The 27,904-nt window shown below is 46.1% G+C and overlaps 1 protein-coding gene across 1 annotated transcript; it reads left to right on the top strand.

The window, feature by feature from the left end:
• The first annotated feature begins 2,326 nt into the window (after positions 1-2,326).
• On the top strand, positions 2,327-25,253 carry AGXT (alanine--glyoxylate aminotransferase). The gene is made up of 11 exons (XM_020988982.2): positions 2,327-2,616; positions 4,998-5,190; positions 7,984-8,048; positions 11,406-11,506; positions 12,407-12,477; positions 13,204-13,288; positions 16,947-17,042; positions 18,150-18,219; positions 20,419-20,514; positions 22,466-22,594; positions 24,046-25,253. The coding sequence occupies exons 1-11, from the start codon at positions 2,353-2,355 to the stop codon at positions 24,151-24,153; spliced, it is 1,278 nt and encodes a 425-aa protein (XP_020844641.1). The 5' UTR covers positions 2,327-2,352; the 3' UTR covers positions 24,154-25,253.
• The last annotated feature ends 2,651 nt before the right edge of the window (positions 25,254-27,904 follow it).

Genomic DNA, 27,904 nt, shown 5'->3' with positions numbered 1-27,904 from the left:
CTTTCCTTTCTTCTTCCCTTCTCTCCCCACCTCCTCCTTCCCTTCCTTCCTTCTTCCCTCCCTCCCTTTCCTTCCTTCCTTCCTTCCTTCTCTCCTTCCTTCCTTCCCTCCTTCCTTCCTTCCCTCCTTCCTTCCTTCCTTCCTTCCTTCCTTCCTTCCTTCCTTCCTTCCTTCCTTCCTTCCCTCTTCTTTCCTTCCTTCCTTCTTTCTTTCCCTTCCTTCCTTCCTCTCTCCCTGCCTCCCTTCTTCGCTCCTTTCCTTCCTTCTTCCATCCTGGAATGGATACATCAATCATATTATCCTAGCAGACTATCAGGGAATATCAACTTTCAAATAGACATTGACTACATCTTCATTTCGTATTCATTCATTATTTGCAGGCACAGTAATTGTTGAATTCATTCTTTCTCTAAGGCCTCCCAATATTCTATTCCCCAATGATGTTAGAACTTTAAAGGTGAAGCTTTGGCCTTTACGACCATAAGTGCAGGGAAATCAGATCGTAGATTCAGAGCTGGAAAGGACATTGACGGTCATGCAGACTGATCCCCTCAGATGAGAAAAATTGAGACTCCAAGATTAGAAATTATGTCAACGGCTCAGGTAGTGAGAGGCAGAACTAAGATTTGAACCCTGATCCCTTGACACAAAATCTGACACCCTTGCCATTGTATCCCCTTCAGAAAGATTCCTGCCTCAATTGCTTGTTAAAGCCTTACTTTCAACCCTCTTTCCATGGGCATGTGGGACATTCTGCAGTTACCGAATCCCCCTAGGATCAACATAATGTGTCATACCCATGCCTTCCAAAGGGTGGAATCTCTTAGAGTATTCCTCTATTAATGAGTCTGTAGTCACACAAGCTATTTTGTTGTAAGAAATGCTCATACTGGAGCTAGTAATAATATTGGCAGTACAGAGACACGCTCCACAGTATGGAACAAATAGAAAAGGCCCTGGTTCTGGATTCAAAGGACTTGGGGTTCAAATGTTTCCTCTGATGCTCACTCCCTAAGTGACCCTAGGCAAGTCATTTGCCCCACCTGGGCCTCAGACTCCCTGTTTTAAAATGAGAGAGTTGGACGAGGTAAGCTGTGGTATCCTCCAGCTCTAGCTCTACGACCCCGTGATATTGGGGTCTCAGTTTACTCTTCTGTAAAATGAAATGCTTGGACTATGTTCTCTCTTGATCACTTCCAGGCTCCTGTGACCTTCATGGGGTCATTCTGAAGTTTCAATGAGAGACTATACTTCATGCGTTTATAGTAGCCCCAGAGAGCAGGGTTGTTTCAATTTGGGTTTTGTGTACCCAGCTAGGAGAACAAGGTGTGGTCTTTAATACGTGCTTAGTGAATGTTTGTTGATTGACAGCAATTTAAGATTTCTAAAGCATTTTGCTCCTGACCAACCTGGAATGTTGATAGGTATCACCCCTATTTTACAATTGATTAACCTAAAGCCCAGAGAACTTGGAGGGGGGGGGCTTGTCTTGGGTCACAGAGCTTGGTGGGGGCAGAGCTGAGCCTGGGATGCTGTTCTCTTGCCTGGGAGTCCAAGAGTCTGGCAAGGACACCATGCCACCTAGGAAATGGACCCCAAGTATTTCATAAGACTCAAAAAGTCCTATCAGCATCATAGGTGAGTGTCCAATTCGCATTTATTTTATCTCATGATTTTATTTTATTTTTGAATCCCCATATAGGAACTCCTGCTTTAGTTCTCACTTTTCACTTTTCTAAACAGAGACAAAAAAAGTTTGCACAAGTCAGTGAAATCTGGCCCCTCTGATTCCAAGAAGCTCAGAGTTCAGTGTCTAAGGGAATGTGGGGGGAGAAAGGAGGGAGAGATGAGCAGAGATGCCTCTCCCTGAGAAGCAGCCCCTCCTTGAAAGGAGTAGTTGAGCAGGGGTGGTAATTGGAGATCAGAAGCCATTAGCTTTCCTTAGGAGACTTTACTATACACTAAGAGGCTCTTCTTTCTCTTTTACTAAAAGATCAGAGCAAGAAAAAGATCAGAAAGGAAGGTAGTAACAGAGGGCTTGAGGCCATGTTGTTTTACTGATCCTGAGGGAGGGAGGGGAACCCCCTTCCAACCCTAAAGAAGAGGGTGCACTAGCCTTTAAAAGGCAGGTCCTGTCACTGCAACAAAAAGGGCCAGGTGGGGTTTCAAGAGGGGGAGGGGAAAAGGAGAGAAAAATAAGAGGGAAGGAGAAAGTTAGGAGGGAGAGGGAGACAGAGAGAGAAAGCTTACTCTAGGCTTAAGGGGACAGAACCTATTGATTCTTGCCTCTTTATTGATAAAAGGCCTGTTGCAAAAAGCAAACCAATCAGTGATTGTCAGCACTGCTGGGTAATGCCCAGGTTCATCCCAGGCAGAGTGTTCTTGGCTTCCCAGGCAGCAGGTTGGGTCCAGTCGCACATCCCTGTCCTAACACATCTACAGAGCCGGGCCATGGCCAGCCACCCATTGATTGTGGCCCCCCCAGCCTCCCTGAGGAAGCCCCTGAGCATTCCAAACAAACTTCTGTTGGGACCTGGACCTGCCAATCTTTCTTCTCGGGTCATGCTTGCTGGGACCCACCAAATAATCGGGCACATGCAGGATGAAATGTATGAGGTAAGCAGTGGGAGAATTGGCTTGGATGTCCCTCTCCAAAACTCTCTCTAGAAACATGCTTGAACTTCAGGACACAGAAGGTTGGGGTCTGAGGCTGTGTTGGACCTGGAGGCAGGAGAGAACTCAGTTTGATCCCTACCTCTGGCACTTACTATCTGTGGGAGTAAAGTGGCATCAGTAGGCCTCAGTTTTCTCATCTCTAAAATGGAGAGAACAATACCTGGAGTGCCTGCCTCTACCCCAGAGTTGTTTGTGGGGGTGACTAGTCAGGTGTGTTCAAATGAAATAAAAACAAAAATGTAAGCTATTAACCTCTTATTTAAGTTTCACAACAACACTGGGGGAGCCGCAGGAGCCCCGAGCTAGAAGGAATGTAAGGGAACAGTGAATCCAATACCCTCATTTACAGAGAAGTAAACTGAGGTCTAACAATCCTGGGATCATAGAATCTTAGATTTTGTCCAGCTGTCTGTACATAAAGTGCTTTGCAAACCTTAAGGTACTACACAAATGTCAACTCTCTTGATCAATTAATCAAAAAGCACTGACTAAGTGCATGCTACATGGCAGGAACTGTCCTAGGTGCTGGGGACACAAACCAATTACTCAATGAGCATTTATTATTCACCTATTTATACCAGACACTCTCTTAGGTGCTAAAGATATAATGCCAAAAATGAAACAGCCCTTTCTTCAAGGGACTAACATTCCATCGAGAAAGACAACATGAACATGTATACACATAGCCACAGAACAGGTTCAAGGGGATTTTAGGGGGAGGCTGAGCAGTTGTAGGATCAGGAAAAGGACTCATGTAGAAAGTAGCACTTGAGGGGAGTCTAAGGAAACTTGGGGTCCTAAGAAAGAAGTGCAGATCAGGCATGAGGGATTAATAGTGAGAGGCAGAGAGAAGGGAAATGAAAGGTCATTTATGAGGAACAATTGATAACTGATGATGGTGGTGGTAATGGTAATGATGGTGATGATGAGGATGAGGATGGTGGTGGGGATAACATTAGTGATGGTGGTGGTGGTGGTGGTGGTGGTGATAAGGATGAAGGGATTCTTAGTCAGGTACCGGGGTGGGGGAAGGGTGGAAGAAGAACATAACTAGATAGGAAACTGAGGCTAATAGAGATTAAGAAGCTTGCTCAGGGTCACACAGCTATTAAGTGTCTAAGGCAAAATTTGAACTCAGGATTTCCTGACTCCAAGAGCAGTGGCCTCTTCATTATGCCACTTGGCTGCCAGACAGAGTAAACAAAGGAGAAAGATAAGAATGGAGGTCAAGAACACTCCAGTCTCTTTTGGATTCAGAATACATGAAAGGAAGTAGAGTGAAATAAGGATGGAAAGGGGGATTGTGGAGAACTGTGACTCCATTATTCATTAGTAGAATCAGAATTTCCATCACAGTAATAATATGATGGAGGCGGGAAGGACTTTGACCCAAATTCCACCAAAGCATAATGTTGGCTCTGTTGGCCTCCACGAAATAGTTTGTTGTTTTTCCCAGTTCCCTCCCAACAATCCTGGTGTGAAGGCAATACTCGTATTAATGTGCCCATTTTGTGGCTGAGAACACTGAGGCTCAGAGACATTAGGTGGCTTGTCCGTGGTCATACATCTAATTAATCTCAAAGCCAGAATTTGAACTCAAGTCTCCTAACTCTAGATTCCTGTCATGCCATACTTGTCTTTGCCTCCCTCAATTTTGCATCACACTTCTGCTGAGTCTCTCTTACTATCTGTGTGTCCTTGGGGAAATCACTTCATCTCTCCAAACTTCAGTTTCTTCATGAGGAGATTAGACTGGCCTGGGGTTCTTCAAAGCTCTAGACCAATGATCTTGTGGGCTGCGGTCACCCTTATCTCACCTGCTGTCATCCTTGTCTTACCTTTGTCTCCTTGTTAGTAGGGTACTTCTTCCAGAGGGGAGAGAGAAGTCAAAGAGAGTGACAGAGGAAAGAGAAACAGAGAGAGAGAGAGAGAGAGAGAGAGAGAAAGAGAGAGAGAGAGAGAGAGAGAGAGAGAGAGAGAGAGAGAGAGAGAGAGAGAGAGAGAGAGAGAGAGAGATAAGGAGAAGGAGGAGAAAATGAGAAAAGGGAGAAAGAGGCAAAAATAGAAAGAGTGAGAAAGACATGTATGGAGAGAAAAGAGAGAAAGAGGGAGACAAAGAGAGGGTATTTAAGTCTTTCCCTTAAGGTCAGGGCAGTGGTTGTATCTGTATTCACTGCCCTGTCTAGCATGGTGCCTTACACGTAGGAGGCATTTAATAAACATTTGTCTTTGAGAATTCTCTGTTCAAATAAAATTGCCCTGGTTAGGGTAATGTCCACAGCCACAGGGCATTCATTGGCTTTTTTTTTTTTACACTTCAGATCATGGATGACATCAAAGATGGCATCCGGTATGCTTTCCAAACACAGAACAAGCTCACCCTGGCCCTCAGTGGCTCCGGACACACAGCTATGGAAGTTTCTGTGTTAAACCTGGTTGAACCAGGGGAATCTATCCTGGTGGGGGTGAATGGCATCTGGGGAGAGCGGATAGTGGACATGGCTGAGAGGATTGGTAAGTGAACCAACTCTACCTTGGGGAGTTCCAGACTCAGACCAAGACTGGACAGGTAAGTCACTTTAGAATAGGGCAAGTGAAGAGAAATGCAAGCTGCTGTGGGATGAAAAGCATTACAGGGACAGAGATTTCGAGCTGGAAAGGACCTTGGAGAGCATAGGCCAACTCTCTTATTTCACCAATGAGGAAACTGTGACTTCAGAACCACTGTGAATCCTAAAAGAGTGCTATAAATGAAAGAATTCCTACTGTCACAGAGCTTACTTACAAAGAACTGGGGTTATCTATTTTAAGTGATTTGACTAGGGTTACACAGCTAGTGGGTATCTGAGGCTGAATTTGAACTCAGCTCTTCCTGACTCCAGGCCCAGCACTCTATTCATTGCGCCCTCTAGCCCCCACTTTAATTGACCAGTTTAATCCAAATCCCTTGTCTACCATACTTAAATTTTCTACCTTCCCACAGGTCTAAGACATGGCTGTACTGAGTAGCTGTGTATCAACTAGGGAGAGATATTTTCAGGGAGATTAGCAGGACACATAGTAATACCTTTGTTTGATTACCACAAGTCCCACCCAGTCCAACTTGGCATCAGACATTTCACCAAGAACCACCTTCCAGATAGGAAGGTTCCCAAAAAGGCAGTCTCCTAGCTCCAAGAATTTCTGCATCTTCCAGAGTTTTCTTGAATGAGCCAAACCCATGGGTCTGGGGGCAGTTCTTCTACATGGGCAATACCACATTTGAGTTTCCCATCTTGGCATAGCAACAACAGCTCAGAAGAGGGGAAATGAAATGGAGGAGTGTGGATCTCATCGGGCTTAATGATTTATCAGACTGTTTACAGACATTTCACCACAGCTTCCAGGGTGATTTCCTAGGAAGTCGGTTCAAAAAAGATAGGTCATTGTTCCAAGTTCTTGTTAATGGATAACCTAAGACAGCCACAAAGGGAGCTTCAGAATTGTTCATGACTGTAGGATTTCATAGGAAAGGGTTTCCCATCTCTCCTTTCCAGACAAAATGTGAAGTTAGTGGACATGATTTAAAACCACTTATTAGCTGGGTGACATTAGAAATGTCATTTCATTCACTGAGACTCAGCTTTCTTATCTGGAAAATGGGCACATTGGACTCTAAGTTTCCTTCCAGTATTAAATCTAGGGCCCTGTGAACTTAAAACACTAACAGAACCCTGTCAAAAGAACTGGGCAATCATCTGGAAGGTCCAGGCACTTGCTTGACTATTGATAAACTTCCCAGAGAAAGAATAAGTGATTGTATTCAAATAGGACTTGGAGTTTTTTTTTTTTTAGCAAATTTTGTATACCATACCACTTGAGCCTCACTCTTGTGGCTACAGACATCATCCTTGTTTTCCAGTTGAGGAAACTGAGGCTCAGGGGTGGGTGTCAGAGGTGGGATTTGAATCCAGATATTTCTGGCTTCAAGGCTGGTCCTCCAGCCACAATGCCATACCATCTCTGAGACCACATTGAATGTGGAGGAAATGTCCAGCAGGACGCTGGACTCATTTAAAATAGTTCCTATAAATTGAAAGCAGGGCCTCTCAGACCTAGACCACAGTCACATGTGCATTCAAGCAAGGAAGATACAATAACTCATATTTATAATGACATAAAGTTTGCAAAGAAATTTTCTCCAAAGCATCCTGTGAAGTAAGTAGTGGACATACTATTATCCCCATTTTAAAGATGAGGAAACTGAGTCTCAAAGAAATCAAACTGGCTTGCCCAAGGTCACACAGCTGCTAATTGTGAAAGCTGGGAATTGCACCCATGTCTCTCAAGACTCCTGGCTCCATGCTTTTTCCATTAGTCCATGCTAAAGCATCAAAAGAATGCACAGATAGAAGCCAGGCACTGAGACACACATGTGACTCAAACCACCAGTAGCTACGTAGAGCCAAATCAATCGGACGTGTTCATTACTAAAAGATGACAAAAAGGAAAGGGGAGAAACCTCCTGCCTGTGTCCCAGCTTCCTAACTACTCTTGCAAAAGGTCACGCTGTGGGTGTTGGACGCTGAGTGCTGTGCGGGTGCTCTGAGATTTACAATCTTCCTTTGCCTCCCACTTTGCTCTTGAAGAGCATGGGGGGATATTGAGTCACTGTGATCCGAGTGAAGCCAGATTTGTGGGTCTATTTCAATGATCTTGTTGTTGTTCAGTTGTTTCGGTCATGTCTGACTCTGTGATCCCTTTTGGGTGGTTTTCTCGGCCAACATACTGGAGTGATTTTCCATTTCCTTCTCCAGCTCATTTTACAGATAAGGAACTGAGGTAAACAGGATAAAGTGACTTGCCCCAGGTCACACAGTTAGTAAGTGTCCAAGGCCAGATTTGAACTCAGGTCTTCCTGACTCCAGGCCTGGCACTCTATCCACTGCATCACCTAGCTGCCCAACGATGCCATTCCTTATGTACCACTGAAATGAGGCCACAATGCTTATCATTTGTTTGTTATTGGACAAAGAGCTCACATTTGGAACGCCACCCACCAAACAAATGTTCACAGGTGGTCTGGACGCAGTGCAACGCTCAGCACCCCTTGCCCTCTCCTGTTATTCTGCTGCCCCCTGCAGAAGTAGATGCTGTGAAACCAAAAGAGTAGCCAGCGTTGTAGACTGGGCATCTGGATGCCGAGGGGTTGGCCCTCCACCCTCCACCATGCTGTCAAATATGGGACTAAGTCATTGAACTGTGGCTGATGCCTTTTCCTAGTGTTCCCTCTGATCCCCTGCCTCCTATATTTCTTCATTCCATCAGGAGCCAAAGTGCACCAAATGGTAAAGGTCCCTGGAGAGTATTTCACTCTGCAAGATGTGGAGAAGGTAAGTATTGGGCTTGCATTCGGCCATCCTATACTCAACCTTCCACCCTATAACTGACTTCAGAAATATTATACAGTAAAGGGGGTGTAACAAGAAGAACTCTGGATTAGAGCTTGGTGTCCAGCTGTGGCCACGATGCTAATGAGCAGCAGGACCCAGACAATCCAAGCCGATTCAGTTTAGCTCAATTCAGCAAACACTGGTGAAGTACTTGTATATGAATCTCTGTGCTGGGCACTAGGGGCAGATAGAATACTGAGATGTTAAGCAGTGAGATGACACAGTTTTGGACATAACCAGTATTGGACTTACAGGTAGCCAAGGCCTACGATCGAATATTTCTTCAGACAGTTTCTATCTGTGTTACCGTGAGCAAACATTTACCTTTCTAAGCCTCACTTTCTTTATCTATAAAATGGGATAACCATAGCATTTCCCTCATAAAGTTCTTGTGAAGGTCAAATGAGATAACATGTAAAATACCCTGAAAACCATGATGTTCTACATCAATGTTCACTATAATCATTCTCATCATCAATATTGTCCCTGCCCTCTTGAAACTTGACAGTCTAGTATCAGAATATGTCAGATAAAGAGATAGCTGTAATACTAAATGATTAATGAAAAGTGCATCAAAGAGGTACCAACACAGGGAGGAGGCAGAGTGAGGAGTGGTTCACCCTTGGTGCGGGTCGGAATCATGGTGGGATTCATGACAAAGGTAACATTCGAAATGGGTTTCAAAAGAAGGGTGGGAACTCGACAGGAATTGCTGAAGAAAGAAAGAGGAGGATGTTTCAGACAGGGCATAGCATGAGCAAACACCAAGAGAGTGTTAAGCACAGAGTATGTTCAAGGGATGGACGTGTCCAGTTGGACTGGAGCGCAGAATTCACAAAGGAAAGGAAAATAAGGAAAGCCTAGAATGGAGGCAGAGGGATCACCAGGTTGTGAAAAGCCTGGAATATCAGGCAAAGGAGTTGGAACTGTGGGTGACAGGAAGGCACTGGAGAATTGTGAGTAGTCCCGTCAGTTTGTCAGGAGTACAAAGATGGATTGAAGTCTGGGTAGTGGAAGTTGAAAGACCTATGAGATGCCCCACCCACCTCAAAAGGTATGGGATTCTGTAGGCTGCTATAGTATTTTAGGAAGGTGGTAATGAAGACCTGTAAAAGGGCAATGCCATCTTCTTGTCAACTTCCTGGCCACCTCATATATAAGCCCTGTCCTGTTCCCTTCTGCATTCATGTTCTAGACCATAATTAAATCAATACTTCCATTGCTACTGGAAAGGGCATGTCAATCTACTTTACCTTGGTTCCATTCACCTTCCCAGGAACATTCCAAACTAAACTACCTTCCTCTGAGCACTGCTTCTTTGCATAGGGTGTCTCTCCCACTAGGATGGGAGATCCATGAGGGCAAGGTTGCTTTGGTTTTGTATTTGTGTTCCCAGTGCTTGGTGACTTTCCATTCATTCTTTTAAAGGAAGGAAGGAATGTGAGAGATTTGGGGGAGGTAGGATTGGTAGGAAGCTGCCCAAACGGAAGGGGTGAAGAAGAAGAAAGAATCAGTGAAGACACCAAGGTTCTGAACATGGGATACCAGGTGAATGGTGGAGTCGCTGACAGAAATACTGACCACAGAAAGAAGGCGGGTTTAGGGGGAAAGACGACAAACTCATTTTGGGGAAAGTTGAATTTGAGGTGCCACATGATGGCCAGAAAGGAACATCCCATAGGCCACTGAAGATCAGGATCTAAAGGCCAGAAGAGGTATCAGGATTTAAGATGTCCATGAGGGAGTCATTTGTCAAGAGGTGGTGGCTGAAGTCATGGGAATTAATGAGATTATTGCTTCATGGAGTATAACGAGAGGACTAAGGAAGGTCATGGCCAAAGTCTTAGGGAGCACCTACCTTAAAAATATTCCCTTCAAAAATTGTCTTTACGTGTAATTGGGAAAAAAATAAAATATTATTTAAAATATTTTTAAAATGTTCCTTTCACTTCCCTGGACCTGATGTAAAATACATGGTCCATTGCTTTATGCAGCTGTCATGTTAGATGAGGCAGAACAATTCAATTCACAATCTTAGGAAAGGCTAAAATGACGATGATCTTCATCATCATTATCCTTAAAGAAAATGGGCTTGTAGTGACCTGAAACTGGACCTGGAGTTAGGAAGACACAGATTCCAATCCCATCTCTGATACTTACTGGCCACGTGACCCAGGCAAGTCACTTGTCTGAGCTTCACTTTCCTTCCTAATCATACCACAGAATTTAAGAGTTAGAAGGATTGTTTTTGCTTTTGCTTCATACAGTCACTGTGTAGCGCAGTGTCTGGCACAGAATAGGTAATAATGGCTTGTTTGTTGATCGACCCAGTCATCTCAGCTAACCTATCCGTGAGTGGAAATCTCTATTACAACATACCTAGCTAGTGGCTGCCCAGTTTTTGCTTGGAGACTGACAGGGAGAATTGGTCACTTCCCAGGGCCGCCTGTTCCGATATGGGACACATAAAATTCTTCAAATTTCTTCCCCTCACATTAAGGTTAATGTACATTAAGTGGCCTCATTGCAACTTCCCCCCTGGTTCTGCCCTCTGGGGCCAAGCAGAGCAAATCTAATCCTGTGTAATAGGAGTGTTAGTATAATGGCTGTAGTATTGACTTCACATAGTTGTTAGGAGGCTCAAATGAGCTAGTGTGTGTAAATCACTTCAGAAATCTGATAGCTCTAAATAAATGTCAGTGATTATTATTGTGAAGAAGATGATAGTGATAATGGTGGCAGTGGTGATGATGATGAAGAAAAAGAGGAAGAGCTAGCATGAGGCAGAGAGTCTATAAAGTAAATAGCTGTTCTGGGCTCCCCAACCAGTATCTGGGTTCTCCACACAGTAGTTCTGGATTCTCCAACCAGTAGATCAGCTGCTTGGAAGGACTTCAAGACATATCCTGCCTGCTGGTAGTGAAGCCATTATCAGTTCCATGGTGTAAATTTGATTCAATTCAACAAGCATGTATTGAGTACCTGCTCTAAGGTGCTGTGTGAGGTGCTAACGACACAAGCAACAGAATGACTCAGGTCCTGCCCCCTTGGCGCTTACATTCTACCAGGGAGACAGCAAGAACACCAACGTGCATCACACAAGGCAGGCGGAGTACGACCAGCTCAAAAGAGCAAAACTGGCAAAGTACTCTGAGAAGATGTGAGGCGAAAGAGCGATTTCGGATGGAGAAGGTGAAAGAGGGCCACGGATGGACAGCTGGCAGCACCTCAGAGGCTATCGCCTCCCTGGCCTAACCCCCCACACAGGTGAGGAAACCTCTCTCTCTTTCTCTCTAGGGCCTCACTCAACATAAACCTGTGCTGTTTTTTCTCACCCACGGAGAATCATCCACTGGAATACTGCAGCCCCTGGATGGCTATGGTGATCTTTGCCACAGGTCAGTCCCACAGACCCCCTAGGTAAGATGAGACGAGTGGCTACCAGTCTCCCAGATTCTTTACCTTAACTTGCAATCCACTTACCTCTCACAATCCACCCCTTAGCCTTCCCAGGAACATTGCCTCGGTAAATTTTGTGAACCTTTCCCTAGAATTTCAGAATACTTTCCAGAAAGTTATTTGAGGGACACTTTGTGGTTCACCACGTGGGCACCCAGTGATACGTGGCTTACTTCCTTGGAGCACAATAAACTTTGTAATCTAACCTGGCCAGGGAAGAGATTTCTCAGTAAATTAGACGTCCTGGTTGAAAAAGGATAAATCTATAACCAGGTTACCCATTTTCCAAGAATTTAAAAACTATTAAAGCTTAAAACTGAGCTGACTTTTGGGGCTGTGTGTGCATGCATGTACTCACATATACATACATATGTGTATATATATACATATATATGTACACACACATACCTAGGTGCATGTATGTATAGTATGTGCCAAGTGCTTTTTAAAAAAATATTGTCTTATTTAATCCTCACAACAACCATATGAGATAGGTGCTGTCATTATCCCCATTGTATAGTTGAAGAAACTGAGGCAGATAGAAGTTAAATGACTTGCTCAGGGTCACACAGCTAGTATGTGTCTGAGGTCAGATTTGAACTCAAGTCTTCCTGACTCCAGACCCAGAGCTCTACCCACTGTTCCACCTAGCTGCCTATGGACAAAGCACTTCATGCCTTGGTTTCTTGCTCTATACATTAGGAATATCAACCAGTGCCTGTAACTGCCCCACTGCGCTATAAGAAGATCAAATCAGATAAGGAGTACACAGTACTTTGTGCTAGAAAGGTTAGCAAGTCATACCTACTTCCATGGACTTTGCTTTCTTCCTTTGTCAGGCATGATTGTTTGCTCCTGGTGGACTCTGTAGCCTCTTTAGGGGGAGCTCCAATTTACATGGACAAGCAAGGTAAGAGCTACTAGGGGTCTTTTTTAATTCCTCTAGTGATGAGCTTTCATTTGGGCTTCCAAAAGCTGCCAGATGGGCTGGGGTGTAGAGATTCCTGCATGATTATGTTGCACCATACAGAAAGACTCCTAATCCGCTGTATTTGAAGACTGAAATTCCCTCATGGGCCACACTACTTTGGTTTTGGCTCCTTTTAAACACAAATTTCTTACCTAGGGAAGGGAAGGGTTACATTAACACCACTGTCCTCTTAGCAAAAATAAGATGCCCAGACTAGATTACTAAATTCTTGGAAAGCAAGTCTCTGGGGAACTAGGACCTGGGACAGGTCACTTCTAATAGAGGAGAGAGGGCCTTAGGAAAGTCTGGAGCATGGACATTGCCCAACAGGAGCATATCTGGGTGAGTTCCTAAGGTGGGGGGGGGGGTCATTGGAGAACCAGATATGAGTGTAAGGATTGTTGTAGAAAAAATGGACACTAAATGAGCCAGTCCTGGCCACTAGGTGTCATTAAGGAAGAAGACTGAAGCTGCACAGACCAGAAAATAATCACCAACACTTTGCTTTGCCCTCCCCCAGAATTCTGTTTGAAGGCATTAAAAAAGAATATTGGGAAGGATCTCCCCAGGTCTGACTCCTCAGGGAAAGAGATCTGGAGCACCAAGTCCCATTCTTCTAGGGCAAGGGACAGATGTAACTCAATCTTTTCTTCTCTGTTACTGCAGGCATTGACATCTTGTACTCTGGCTCTCAGAAAGCCTTAAATGCCCCTCCTGGCACTTCCCTGATTTCTTTCAGTGAAAAAGCCAGGTAAGCTTCCTGTTCTATCATCTCTTTTTCTTTCCCATCTTCCTCCCCATTTCATTGATTTTCTGACATGCTTTCCACCCCTGTGAATTCCCCCTAAAAACCAAGGGTTAACACTAAAGCAAAGAAGACTGACAAAGCAAACCTGTCTGGCCGCACACGCAATAGCCTCCACCTCTCTCCCAAGAAGAGTGTGTGCCATGCTCTGTTCTGGGAAGCCACGATTGCTTATTGCAATTAGCCTGAGTTCAGTTGTCCTACTTTACATTATTGCAGCCACTAGGTATGTTCTGACCTCCTCAGTCTTCACATGACTTCCTGCAAGTCTTCCCCCATCTCCTCAAATTCTTCACAGTCATCATCTTGGAGTCCCAATGCTTTTAGATTACATTCATGTCAAGTCAGTACCTTTACTTAACACTTACCTTGTTATATACTAATTTCATATGCTACAATTTCCTCCAAGTTGCACATACTATTTTCATGTGTCACAATTTCTCTAGCCATGCTTGAATAGACGAACACCCATTTTGTTAATAGTATTTTTGTAACCATGAGTAATGCTATGCATATTTTGTTATCAGTGCAACCATTAATTTTGTCAATGACTTCTTTGGAGGGATATTCCCAATAATAAGTTCACTGAATATGAATAGATTGATGGCTTTTTTCACTTACTTCCAAATTCTTGTCAAGAATGGAAAGACCAGTTCTTAGCTCCATCCTTATAGCCATAGCACTTCTAACATCAACTTCTTGGGTTTTGGTTTTGGTTTTTGTTTTATTACCATCACTGACTTTCTGGGTATGAGCCTTGCTTCAGAATTATATTAATTTACGTTATGTCTTGGAGCATTTTTTTTCTTTAAACAATGAACATTTACATTTCTTCTTCTGAAAACTGCTGAAATTTTAAAAATTCAACCCCTGTTATCTTGTCGCACAGTTAAATGTCTTCACGTTAGAACAGTCTCTTGCTTATCCCAGCTGCTGGCCTCAGAGTGTGTCAGTCTCTGGTTGGTAGCCCAAATCAGCATTCAAATTGGGGTGTCCTATGAATATTGTGTAGTTATGCTTACAGAGTTTTAAAAATCTATGAAAGGCCATAAATGTCTAAAGAAAAGAAAATATTTGTTTTGGTAACACAGCACTTTTACTCACATCCTCATGAACGGGACCATTCATGTGGGTGGATTATAAAATTGCTTGGGCATCCAAGAGCTGGATCAATGTGAAAATGACCTATTATGAACCTTTGAACATTTAATTAGACTCAGCAGGAGAGGGCTGTTAAATTTTTAGTCACTTCCATGCTATATCCCTTCAAAGGGCTACTCAGAAATGGCAAAAAATCCCAAAACTCATTAATTTGTGGCTTAATGGGTGTGTGGGACATTCTGGGAACTCATGGGTATTCAAGTCACCTTATGAAAACATACCACCCAGTTTCTCCATCCTGGACTCTTGCTCCACGTCTTCATACTAAATGGAAATGCTTGTTTAGACAGGGCAACCCAAAGTCAACTGGTCAAGGTTGACAAGGTTAAAGGTTGGAGATTTTGTTGAGGTCTTCTTATTCAAAGCATAAGCATCCCCCTCCTGGAACACAGTATGTCTGGGACTGTGATGATCCCTCTGGGTTCTCACCAGCAACACTATCCTGAGTATGAAGGATTGGGTCCTGGTTGGTGGATCTCTGAGCTGGTTCTCTGATCTTGGCTTTCTGAATAGAACCAAGAAGATTGAAGCTGAGAGATAGAGAGAACAGAAGAACAAGAGGCTTTGACAGGGATTCACAGAGAGGAAGCCTGCACATTTTGGGGGGGACCCCCAGGAAATTATGGGACCCTAAGTGAAGAGGAAACCATGTAGCCTGAGGGATAACAATAGCTGGAGGAAGAAGGAGAGCAGGAAAAATTCATGGCCAAGATGGGAGGTGCAGGAATAAGATCTGGAAGCAATAGAGGGGTATTGGTGGAGAAGCCATGGGGCTCCTGGAGGAAAAAAAGAATTCTGGCACCCAAATACCTAACACAGAGGAGGCACTCTTGGCCAGTCTGGATTTCCTGGACCAAGTTCTGCATTCTCTGTATTTATCACTCTGTCTCTGTGTCTCTCTCGCTACATCTCTGTCTGTCTGTCTTTCTGCATCTATGTCTCTCTATTTCACCCTCCCCCCCTTTCTTTATGCGTGTGTGTATACATATAGATGATACATGCACATACACACATACTGTTATCCATTTAGTATCTACCACACTCTTGTTACCAACACCAGTCTCTCCTACTAGCCTCAATTTCCCAGCTCAGGCACCACACCCAGACCCAGATATTCCTTCCCTCTGTGTACATGCGTGGTGTACATATGCACACTCCTTCAGAGTATTTTTGAGAAACAGGCAGGCAGTGCCAAATGGAGACAGAGAGAACATCTTGGGCTATTTTCCTCGGAGAAATGATAGGGTCATTTGTTGCCATTTAAAGGCTCTGGCTGCAGCCTCTGTTTCCAGGCAGATGACACCATACTCCCCTCCTCCTGCACTCTCCACTCCAGCCTCCCTGGTTCACGACTTGGTCCCTGTATGTAACATTCCATCTAAAGCACAGGCTGTCTGCCATAGTTGGAATGTTCTCACTTCTTGCTTGTGTATCATGGATTCCCCATCTCCCTTCAAGGCTTCAACCCAGTGAACTTTCCTGATTCTCCTAGTTGTCAGTGTGCCCTGCCTCCCTCCATCAGAGTGCATTCATGTTGTATCTATCCTTGTGCTCACTAATCTGTGAATACAGTAGATCCACCCAATAGATTATAAGCTCCTTGAGGTCAAGAGCTGCCTCACTGTTCTATCTATGTCTTCAGTATCTAAGACAGTGCCTGATCCACAGAAAGTGCTTTTTAAATGCTAGCTGATTGATTGATTAATTAATCCATTGATTCCTAGATGTGGCTAGCCTGCTTCTCTCAGTCTGAGTGTCTTTCTAGGGACCTGAGAAGGTCCCACAAAGTAGGAAGCTCACTTTCTTTAGCAACTACAGTGTCCTTTTCCTGAATAATTTATACAATACCTGAACAAATAGTAGAACTTCCTTCTGATGGTGAGCCTTGTAGTAGGAAGGACAAAGGAGAGTTTGAGGTTTCCAGAGCCCAGGACACCTAGTCTAGGGTGCCTCCTGCCACAGAGATAGAGACGCCCTCTGGATTCACTCTTCCTGGAAGGTGCATGAAAACAACTTCCTTTTCTACCAACATCTCCATTTCACACACACACACACACACACACACACACACACACACACACACACACCCCAGCTAATTCTCCCAATAGAAATTGTGTAAACAAACAAAATCATCATAATTCTTGTGATTAGCTTTTCATTTATCCCTGGTGACCCCCAGGCAGCAGAATTAAGGTTAGGCATCCCATGTCTCAGCTCTTCCTGGTTCTAAGTTTTACCTGGTGGCAGCACCAAATTCCAATCCTATATACCGAGTCCTTATGGTCTATTGTTGCTTGTAAAGCAGGATTGGCCAAGTAATTTTCTTTTTAAAAGGGAAGGATAACCAACAGGCCCACATTTGGGAACTGGCTGCTTAGAACCTTCCTGTAGTGCTGGGCAAAAGATGAATGTTGAGTTTTCTTTTCTCTTTTCTTTTTCCTAGAAGTAAGATTTTTAATCGAAAGACAAAGCCTTTATCTTTCAATTTGGACATGAAGTTGCTGGCCAACTGTTGGGGTTGTGACGACAATCCTAGAGTGTAAGTACTCCGATCCCTATGTATCTAGAGCAAGAATTTGCACTTAGAAATCCAGCCCTTCCCATGCTCCCTGATAGTAAAGTAGACTCGTCACATTTAAACTGGGAAAGACCTTATAGACCCACAGTTTACAGTTGAGCAGACAAGGTCACACATATAGTAATTGGCTTTCACTTTTCACAAGCTTCCAGAGAGGAGCCTGACCTAACCTCATGCCTTTCCAAATAATGACCTGAATTAGACTGTCCCCAAATTTAGGGTATACCCCGAAAATGAAATCTCATTGAAAGAAGAGAGACAGAGACAGAGAGATAGAGACAGGAACAGAGACAGAACAGAGAGAGAGAGATGCTGAAAAATCCTGTTGCTTTTGGCCACATTTAGGGCATACACATGCCACATCTGAGGGGCAATTGTGGCCCACATAGTGTTCTTTAATACAGTGGTTCTCAAATTTTTAGGCCTCAGGATCTCTTCTTACTCTTAAAAATTATTGAGAACCCTGAAGAGCTTTTATTCAAGGAAGTTATATCTATTTATATTTAGCATATTAGAAATCAGAACCAATAAAAATTTTAAAACATTTAATTCATTAAAAATTCCAGTAAACCAAGTAACATTTTTATGACCAAAAAATAGCTATTTTGGCATGGAGAAGGGAAGACTTGGCAGGGCATGCTATTTGTCTTTGAGGGCATGAAAAGCTGTCAGGTGGAAGAGAGATTCTGCCTCTCTGGCTTGGTCCCAGGCTGCAGAACATGAAGCAGTGTCATGGAAGCCTGGAGCTGGGCACGAGAGGGGCCTCTGAGGCATCTGGTCCAACCTCCTCAAGTCCCAGGGAAGGAGCAGACGTAGAGTTGGCATCAGCCAATGCCTCCTAACAATCAGAGCTGGCCTCCTCAGCAGGTGGTGGGAGGGTTTCCCCTCATCAGGGGGGCTTCAGGCAAAGACTGGATGACCATTCATGGACTGTATTGTAGAGAAGCTTAATCAGGCACTGGCTGAACCAGATGAGGTTCTGTGGCTCTTCCCCGCTCTGAGGCTGGGCCAGTCCTGCTGCCATCACCTACACAGCCCCCAAAGCCCATGTCACCTGCTGTCTTTCAGGTATCATCACACCATCCCAGTCGTCAGCTTCTTTGGCCTTCGAGAGAGCTTGGCCCTGTTAGCTGAAGAGGTGAGCACTTTCTTGATAGCCCAACTGAGGAGGGGAAGGTCGAGAGAGAGGAGGAGGAAAGCCTCAGTAGAAACTTTACCCTCTTCCTGCAGATATGTTCATCTGGAGCTTTGCTGGGGAATTTGGATTATGTTCTGTTTCAAAGCAAATGGACCCTTGATGTGTAACCAGGAGAGGCAGTGTGGTACAGTGGGCAGGCAACTGCCCTTTGTGGCAGGAACACTTGGGCTCAGGCTCCTCCTCAATGTCCTGTGTGTCCTGGGAAAGTCATTAACCTCCCAGGTGCCTAGGAAGCTCTCCACAATTTTAACAGTTGTATACAGAATAAGATACACATTTTCAGACATGGTCAATGGGGGAATTTGTTTTGCTTGACTCTAAATATTTCTTACAAAGGTTCTCTCTCTTCCTCCCATGGGGATGAGTTAAGAGAGAAAGAAAATAAATGCTCATTAATTGAAAAAATAATTAAGTTAGACTATAACATTTGATAATCTCAGGAGTTTCCTAAACTGATAAAATCATAGATTTGGGCCAATATGATGAACTAGGAAGGCTAGGAGGAGGCTTGGGGGGACATGCTGCCCGTTCTAGCTTAGAGGACAAAGCACAGGTCTAGAAGGCAACCAGACTCGAGTTCAAATCCTGCCTCAGGTACTTCCTGGATACATGACCCTGAGCAAGTAACTTAGTTTCTCTTTGCCTCAGTTTCCTCATCTGTAAAACAAGGATATTGGTAACATTAAGATGTTGTGAGGGTCAAATGAGATAACAGATGGAAAACATTTTGCAAATCTTAATTTGCTCTCTAATCATTAGCTATTGCTGTTACTGCCATCACCCTCTGCCTTTAGAGGGAACCTCAAAGGGTTCCTATGGCTTAACACAGCAGAGCACAGCCATGACTGGTTTGATGACCGAGGCTTTCCCGAAGGATGTTCAGAGAAAGAAAGATGATGGAGAGACATCTGCAGTATCTAGAAAGTCTGAGAAGTTGTATTTCCCACGGCCCGTCCCCCTTTAAGCTCTTCCTGTGAAGGGTATGCTCCCAACCCCCGTGGAGTTCCCCATTCTCATGCCAACCAAGGGCTGACCGCAGGAAACTCTTCCTGAGGATGGACAGAAATGTCTCTGCTCAAGGCTGACCTGTTTATTCTCATTCAGACTTTGACCTCACAAAATCTTCCACAAACATCTTTCTTTTGCTTAAAGACTGGGCGTGGCCAGCATCCACAGGTTTTCTATTCTGGTATTTTCGTAATATGGGGTTTCCCCTCAAACGTTCTTCTCCAGGCACGGAGCCAAACTGAACACAATCTTCTCGCTTAGGGATTTACCCCCCAAAGATCACAAGCTTATTCCTGGTCTGTGGCCCCATGTCTCTAACCCTGTTGATTGGTGGACATTTTTCAAAAGTCGCTAAGAGTCACATAGAAATAAATCATGAGTGATGTGTGGCTCAGGCAGCCTGGATGGGAAGGGAACGTGTGAAGAGAGGAAGTTCTGGGAAGAGGGGGCAGTGGCTTGGGATGGCTGTGGAGGACCCTAGGCTGGCATCGCTGGGTTTCTCATTGCCTGGTGGAGGACAGGGTCACACTCCGGGGTCCGCAGAGCCAGGGCCCTCGTAGAGTGGCTCACCCAGGCTGCTGGTGAGGCGACAGGGAAGGATCCCTAGAAAGGTGGACAAATCACTGCTCCCAGGGGCTACTCCAGAGGGCTGCCTTGCTGAGAAGGGAAGGGAGGTTGGAGGGACGCCACCAGCCACCTCCACCTTCTCTTGTCTGGGGGGAGACAGCAGAAGTGCGGAACTCAGAGCCACAGGGCCCAGGCGCCAATCTGCTTCTTTCACTTGCTGCTCTTTCCCTTCATTTTTCAGGGCCTCAGTTTACTCATCTGTAAAATGAGGCATTGGCCTAGGGGGCCTTCCACGTCCTCTCTGGCTTTAAATTCTATTCTCATTGTCTTCTCTTCCTCTCACTCTCTTTTCCTCCATTTCTCTCCCCTTTTTCTCCATCTCCTTTCTACCTGTTAGACCAGGAAGGATCCTGGGGTCCACTGTGACTCTGGGATCTCCAGCTAGTGCACCTGGGAGCCCTCATCTTTCCTCATCACATTTCTGTGGGGTTTTCTTTTCCTCCTCCATTGCAGTGTTCCTTCTCCGCAGCCGTAGACATTCAAGGTCTCCTTTTCTTTGTTCAGGGCCTGGAGCAGAGCTGGAAGAAGCATCGAGAGGCCACGGAATACCTGTACAAAGAGCTTCAGAAGCTGGGCCTCCAGCTCTTTGTGAAGGAGCCGGTGAGGCCGGAGGGCTGGGGATCTGGCGGGCGAGCCCCTGCAGGGAGGGAGAGTTCTCACCCGCTGCAGCTCTGGGTTCATATGCTACTGAAATACATAAAATTGGGGCCCGAGCTCAGGGCTGTGGGAAAGAACATAACAAGTGAAAGAAACCTGGGTGTTGCCCTGGAGGGGCTTCCAGCCTCAGGGAAGGGTGGGTCAGGCCCGGACACAGGCCTTTGGAAAAAGGGGGGTTAGTGGAGCCCAAGGAGATGGGCTTCGATCCTGGTGCCTCGACTTCCTGTCCGTGGATGGATGGAGTGCCAGGCTTGGAGGCAGGGAGCCCTGGGTTTGAATGCTGCCTCAGACACCAGGTATGGGAGTCTGGGTCATTTACTTGCCTCACAGGCACTTAGGGGATTGATCTGCCTCAGTTGTCCAAAATCCTGCACCCTTCTAGGGCTTACAAACTGTAAAAACCCTGTGAAATTCCAGACGTGGTCATCTCTATTATAATGACATGCTCACATCATCCCTGGCACTGAGCTGCCTATCTTTGCAAGGGGACAGAGAGCCAGGCCTGGTGGCAGGCACCTGCCTGTGCTCCCTGGCTCTCCGGAAGCAGAGGCTGGTGGGTCATTTAATCTTGGGGATTCTGGGCTGCAGTGAGCTAGGCTGACCACATGGCTGCACTATCTGGCCTTCGTGTGGGGATGGAGGGAATGGACCTGAGAGGGGGCAGATGGAGGGAATGGGGGCAGCTTCCAGAAGGGACAAACCTGTCCCGGTCTGAAATGGAGCAGGGGGAAGGTCCCATGCCAATCAGTGGGGGCAGGGATCAGGCCTGAGCAGCCAGTCTCTGGGAGATGAGGACACCCAGTCTTTACAAAGAAAAGAAAGCAAGCGTATAAAGAAATGTCGATTTGCAAACCCTAAAAGCACCATATAAATTCTTGTTATTGGCAATAGTAGCAGCAGCTATGGCCGAGTAGACGAAGAAGCCAGAAGGGTCTGGGTCCTGTCCATTGCAGGGCTGTCAAACTCAGGGAGAGATTGGAGGTCACTGATCTGCTCCTAAGGGTCCCTGGAGGCAGGCTGCATATTAACGCAGTTTGCAAATACAGCCTTGCCTATGTTTTATTGTATTTTTAAATATATTTAATTAAATACTTCCCAATTACATTTTAATCCAGTGAGGCCTCAGCAATGTTACAGAGGGCCTCATGTCCATCCAGCAGGTGTGTGGCCCTGGGCGGGCAAACCTCTCAGAGCTCTCTATCACTACTCTAAGAAAGTACTGACTTATTAGTGGAAAGACTCTCCTCGTGCGGAGTTCCCTGGACTGGTGAAATGATAGGTCCAGCCCCCTTTCCTAGCCTGTGAGCATCATACAGTCAATGCCAAGTCATTTATCCATGGGCAGAGTCAAGCTGAGAATCTGTGAAAAGTACTTTCAGCTAGAACAGTAACTAGGGCTGGCCACCAGAGCTGTGCCTCAGGGCACTGAAATTTAGAAATGCAGAAGAATAGAAATTAAAAATACAGCAAATTTAGAACTACAGCACTCATTCAGCAACTGAACTTAGCACCTCGTTAGCAAGGGTATCTAATTAAAACAAGCTGACGGTTCCCTGACAGAAGCCTCCTAGGGGAGCTCCCCTGAAGCCTAGTTCTCCCCTGCTCCTTTCCAGGTAACAACCTCTCCTGCAGAGGCCTGACAATGTCCTGGAGACTCTCCCTCTACTGTCTTGAGGGTCAGGCTGTTTTCCCACCAACAGAATTTATCTTTGAAAGTCAACTCCTTTGCTGCTGTTGGACACAGGACTCAGGGCCGCTGGTCACCCACCGTTCTGGCCCCAGCAGGCCCAGAGGAGGATCACCTGGAAAATCCAGGCCTAAATGACCCCCTTCTGATCTCCTAGAGGTGTCAAGCTGGGCCCCGTGAGCACCTGTGTGTGGTTTTGTTTTCCAGAAGGCGAGGTTACCCACGGTCACCACAGTGGTTGTGCCTCAGGGATACAGCTGGAAGGACATCACCTCCTACCTCTGGAAGAAACATGACATTGAGATCGCTGGGGGCCTGGGACCTTCTGTTGGCCTGGTAAATCTGGGAAGGCAGGGCAGACAGGCCCCAGAGAGCTGGCCACGGAGCTCAGTGGGCTCCATGTGTGCGCATGCTCCAAAGCCTCCAATCCCTCAGCCACAGTACAGTGGAGAACTTTGGATCTGGGGTCAGAGCAACTGGGGGCCAAACCTGGCCCTACCACTTACTGCCTGGGCAAACCACCTCTGTTCTCTGGGCCTCGGTTTCCTCATCTATAAAGTGAGAAGCTTGAACTCCAGAGTTCTTCTAGCTCTAACCCATAATCCCATGATCTATGGTGTCTGTGACTTCTGTGTGTGCGTGCGTGTGTGTGGCACTTGCACGGTAAGATGTGTTCACCTACAGAGTCACAGAATCTCAGAGTCAGATGGGACCTCTAAGGTAGTCTGAACCAACTCCTACCTGACCAAGAATGCCCTTCAGCACCACCAGCAGGAAGTCATCTACATTCTGCCTGTGGGCAGAAACTACTACTTTCCACATTCTGTTCTGCTCTGGGACATATCAAGTCACAAAAATAACAATAATAATAGTGGGCATTTATCTAGCACCTCTGAAGCCCTAAACATATGTTATCTCATTTGTATGGCAGGTGCTATTATTATCCCCACTTTACAGATGAGGAAACTGATACCCAGAGAGGTTAAGTGCCAGGGATTTATTCTCTTATTCTGTGCCTTCCATGGGGTGAAATATCAGAGGAGCAGGTCATGACAGCTGCCTTCCTGGACCTGGTCATTTCCTTGGGGGGACCACAAAGAGTCAAATATACAAGTTGATCTAGGATATGAGTCTCCACAGACTCAGTGCAGCTGGGGTTTGAAAAGGCAGCAAGGAGGGGGGTTGGGTATGGCTAAGCAGCCATGTGTCTGAAAAAGGGTTGAGCATCTTAGTGGACCTCAAGCCCAGTAAATCAACGATACAATAGAACAGACAAAAAGGCGCAGCAGGAAATTGAGGCTTGATGTAAGGAAAGAAGTTTCAAACAGTTGGAGTTCTAGGGACTCTATGGGCTGCCTCAGGAAGGGTGCCATGAAGTGGGCCCGGAAGGAAGTTAGGGGTTCCAAGAGGCAGAAGTGAATAGGCAATATATGCCAGGCATGGGGGACTGCCTGATCAAAGCCAGAACCATCTAGTCCTTATTTTACAGATGAGGAAACTGAGGCTCAGAACAGATAAATGACTTTCCCAAGGTTTTTCAGCTAGGGATTTGACATCAGGTCTTTCTGACTCCCAGTGCAGAACTCTATTCCTACTTTAAGCCGGAGCCTTGATGCCCAGTTTAGGTATCAGCAAACAGGTCGGTTTGACTGAAATGCTGAGTGCACCAAAGAGAGCTGTGCCATAAATAAGCCCGGATGGTCAGCCAGGCCTCCACCGGGAAGCCAGACCTTTGCGCGAAGCCGCAAAGGTGTGACTGTGTATTCTGGCGTTCTCGCCCCTCACAGGTGCTGAGGATCGGTCTCTTCGGGTGCAACGCCACCAAAGCCAGCGTGGACCGCGTCATCCTGGCTCTGAAGGATGCCCTGCGGCACTGCCCCAAGAGCAAGCTATAGGGGGGCCAGCCCCTCCCCCACCTCCTCTTCTGAAATAAGCTGACCCTGACCTTGATTGGGCTGGGAGTGGGTGAGAATCTGAAGGAGCAGGGCCAGAGAAGGAAGGGGGAACATGAAGAAGTTCAAGGGCAGGCAGGTAGCGGGGTTCGGGGCCCTCCCTCTGCTCTGGCACTGCCTATTCCTCATATAGGCCAATCATCCCTAGGTCCCTTTTCTGTAGCACTCAGAGCCCCAACCTTCTGGGAAATGGCCTTTGCCGCTTCTGATGTCTTGAGGGTTTTCTGGGGCTGGGAAATTGGGGTCAGCCCAGTGCCATGCCTATGTCTTTCTTTAACTAAAGAGCCTGTTTGGTCTGCCCTGGCCTTTCTGTCCTCCCCACAAAGAAGACTAAGTAAAGTCATGGTACATCAGTCATCGAGGCCCCCAGAAGGACCCTAAGGAAATCCGAGACACTTGAGAACAGCACCAAAGTGCTTTCAGCAAATGCTGAGCCCAGGGTCGTGAGCAGGGCCCCCAGTGCGGGGCTACACCCACCACAAGAAGCCCATCAAGGGCTTGTCTGACAAACCGCCACGGCAGCCTATGCAATTCATCACTCTCTGTTTTCTTGCTTACGTGCACACACAGTGGTAAAGGCACGAATGAAGGGAGGGCACAGGAAGGTTTACTGGGAGGACTCACTAGGGTTGAGAACCTTGAGTGAAGGATTTTGAGCAGACTAGGCTCAACAGGGACCAACTCAAGCGTGCAAGCAGGTGTGTGTGTGTGTGTGTGTGTGTGTGTGTGTGTGTGTGTGTGTGTGTGTGTACATGCGCACTTTGCCGCTAACTCTATTCCCATCTCAGCAATGACGCCCTGCAATCAGACAGCACAGAGGCATACTGGAGAAGGCATTGGATTTGGAGTCATGAAAACCTGGGTTCAAATCCCTCCTGAGACCCTTTCTCACTCTGGGATTGGGGTAGCTAAATGACTTCAGTGTACCTCAGTTCCTCATCTCTCAAGTGGAGATCCCTTCGATGCTTGTGGTGAAGATATCAATGAGCAACCTATAGAAAGTGCTTTGCAAACCTCAAAAACTTCATGAAACTCAAAACTCATTCTCACGTTGTTCTAGTGCTGTGATTTCATCATTGTCAAAAAATTCACTCCCCATGTGGAAATGCCCTCCTCTGACGCAGGTCGGCCATTCTTCTGTGACTTAGTGGCTTAACTTCTCAGTGCCCCAGGAAGCTTCTAAGCAACTTGTCCAGGGTCCCCCAGCCAGGCTGAATCAGAGGCAGGTCTTTCTGACTTTCAGGCCAGACCTTGCTCCACTATGACAGGCTGCCTGTCAAATTCTCATTTTATGAGTGAGAAAATTGCCCTTTCTGGCTTTTTGGTTTTTTACTTTTGAAATCGGCGGCCTCTCTTCACCACCCACCCAACTTCAAACCTCCGGCTCCATAGACTAGGAACTTGAGACAGGAGGGAAGGGAGTAGGGGAGTAGGCAATAGCGGGGGAGATTTGACGGGGTAGCTCGTCAGCAAGGACTGGGCTGGAAATGGAGATGTAGGCAGGGAGTCCCTGGTCTGAGCACATGTGGAGGATGGGTTTGGTTCTAAATACCACATTTGTGGAAGGGTATTACTAATCTGTAGAGTACCTAGAGGAGGAGAGCTAGGATAGTGAAGGACCCTGAGTTCCTGCCATAAAAGAGTCATTTGAAGGAACAGGGCACGTTTCACCAGAGAAGACTCAGGAAACATGAGCGCCATCTTTAAGAATTAGGAAGACCGTTTTGGCCAGAGGGGCATTGGACTCACTTCATTCAGTTCCAGAGGGCAGAGCCAGGAAGCATGGACATTGCAGAGAAGTCAGAAAAACCTTCCTGACTCCGAGAGCTGTCCCAAGTAGGACAGGCTGACTGCCCAAGGGGCTGTGGGTTCCCCTTCCCTGGAGGTCTCCAAGTGAGGGTGGGATGACCACTTGTTGGGAATGCAAGAGAGGGGCTTATGACTCACAGTCAGGTTGGAGCAGGTAGCCTCTCACCTGGAAATAACAATTGTGCCCATCCGATTGCTTCATTTGAGCAAGAGTCATTCAGCTTCATATTTCTGGGCTGCGATTGAAAAGTTGATTGAATTTGGAAATTAAAAGGTAGCCAAACAATCCCTCTTTACTGATCAACAGGAGAGTTTGGGGGAACTGAGTCTGATAAGCTGGGCTTGAACACGGTGTGACCTTAGCCACTCCACTTCACTTCTCACTCTCATTCATAGACATTGTGGGCCAAGTCCTTACGCCTACAACTACAAGAGGAAGACTTGCCTCAGTCTTTAAAGCAGCCGTTTAACCAGTCCTCCAACAGTTTGGTTACTAAAGAGTGGTTACTCTAATCCTTTGATGCAACCTGGAATTCAGAATAATTTGTAGTGATTGAGCCTGTGAGTGGGCTAGAATCAGCAGAGAAAACACTGTAATCCCTACCCCCACACACACACCAAAACACAAAAATGAAACCCACTACTGGGCGGCCAACATCCACACTTACAGCCTTGATTTAGAGAAGCAATATCCTTTCTACACAGAGACCCCTGCACCTGCAAAGCCCCATACATTTAGCTTTTGTGTGCTGCTTCTCAGACCTGGCCCTGTGTCCTTGCTTCTGGAGAGGTTAGCTGCAGGAGCGCGTCTCTGAAAGAGACAGTGCTGAAGGAGCCCACATCTGACTCTGTTCTACCGAAATTTGCCCCAGAAATCCAGGGGCTGGCCCCATTCCCCTTTCCTAGGCATCTGCTTGTCTGTGAGAGGATTCAGTGGGTCCCGAGTGGGTCAGGCTTGGTGACTGCTGAGGAGGGTTGATCTTGGACTAGCCGAGGAGCCGTGTGTCTGGCAACGCCCACCTCCTTGTCCCAGCAGACGTGGCATTAGCAGAGCTGGCTTTTAGTCCCATGGGACTCAGGGAAATCACTCAGTTTGTTTGTCTATAAAGTGAGGATAATTACCTCTGCCTTGCATCTGCTTAGAGGGCAATTTTAGATGGTCGTTTTTAAACTTTCAAGTGTGATACTAAGGGGAACTCTCACTACACTTTCCATCACCCTCCTTGTCATAGACTGAGCAGTCGAGAGGCAGGATCTTGGCCCATTGCCTCCCCCTTAAACTGTCTTTTCTTCCCCATGACTCTTTTCATGCATTTGCCATGCTCAGCACAGAGCCATAACTAGGACAAGGCAGAAACAAAGATAGAGTCAATGGCAATATTTTCAGTCTTTTAACAGTATGGAAACAGTAATAATAAAAATCACATCTAAGATCTAGATGGCTCTTTTCATATCTTATCGACCCTCCTAACAGCCCTATGATGCGGGTGCTATTATTATCCCCATTTTACATATTAGGAAATTGAGGCTGAAAGGGGCTTGCCCAGGATCACATAGCTAGTGTCTGAGGCAGAATTTGAACACAGGTCTTCCTGACTGTCCAGCACTGTCTCCACTATGCCATGTAACTCCCAGAAACAATCAGGCTTAGCACCTAGTGGGCAAGACTGACACGAGTTTCCTCATACCTTGGCAGCAGGCCATTGGGTGGAGGAGCTCTTACCTGTGCCAGCCTTGCCCTCTTAGCTTCCTCCAAGGGGCTCTACCATGGTCTTCCCCAACTAGGGAATGAAGGACACACTTCATGACATAAACCCCAGAGCACTTTTGCACCATCTGGCCTTGATGTAAAAACTATTAGTTATAGCTCTGTCTAGGCACATAG

This window comes from Phascolarctos cinereus, unplaced genomic scaffold (assembly GCF_003287225.1).
Source record: "Phascolarctos cinereus isolate Bilbo 61053 unplaced genomic scaffold, phaCin_HiC Scaffold_7;HRSCAF=346, whole genome shotgun sequence".
Classification (NCBI taxonomy): domain Eukaryota; kingdom Metazoa; phylum Chordata; class Mammalia; order Diprotodontia; family Phascolarctidae; genus Phascolarctos; species Phascolarctos cinereus.
This window is presented reverse-complemented; position numbering and strand designations above follow the sequence as displayed.

Coding starts and splice junctions, on each gene's coding strand:
- AGXT (XM_020988982.2), top strand. CDS start 2,353: ATGCCCAGGTTCATCCCAGGCAGAGTGTTCTTGGCTTCCCAGGCAGCA. Junction 13,289..16,946: donor TCTTTCAGTGAAAAAGCCAG/GTAAGCTTCCTG, acceptor TCTTTTTCCTAG/AAGTAAGATTTTTAATCGAA. Junction 22,595..24,045: donor TGGGACCTTCTGTTGGCCTG/GTAAATCTGGGA, acceptor CGCCCCTCACAG/GTGCTGAGGATCGGTCTCTT.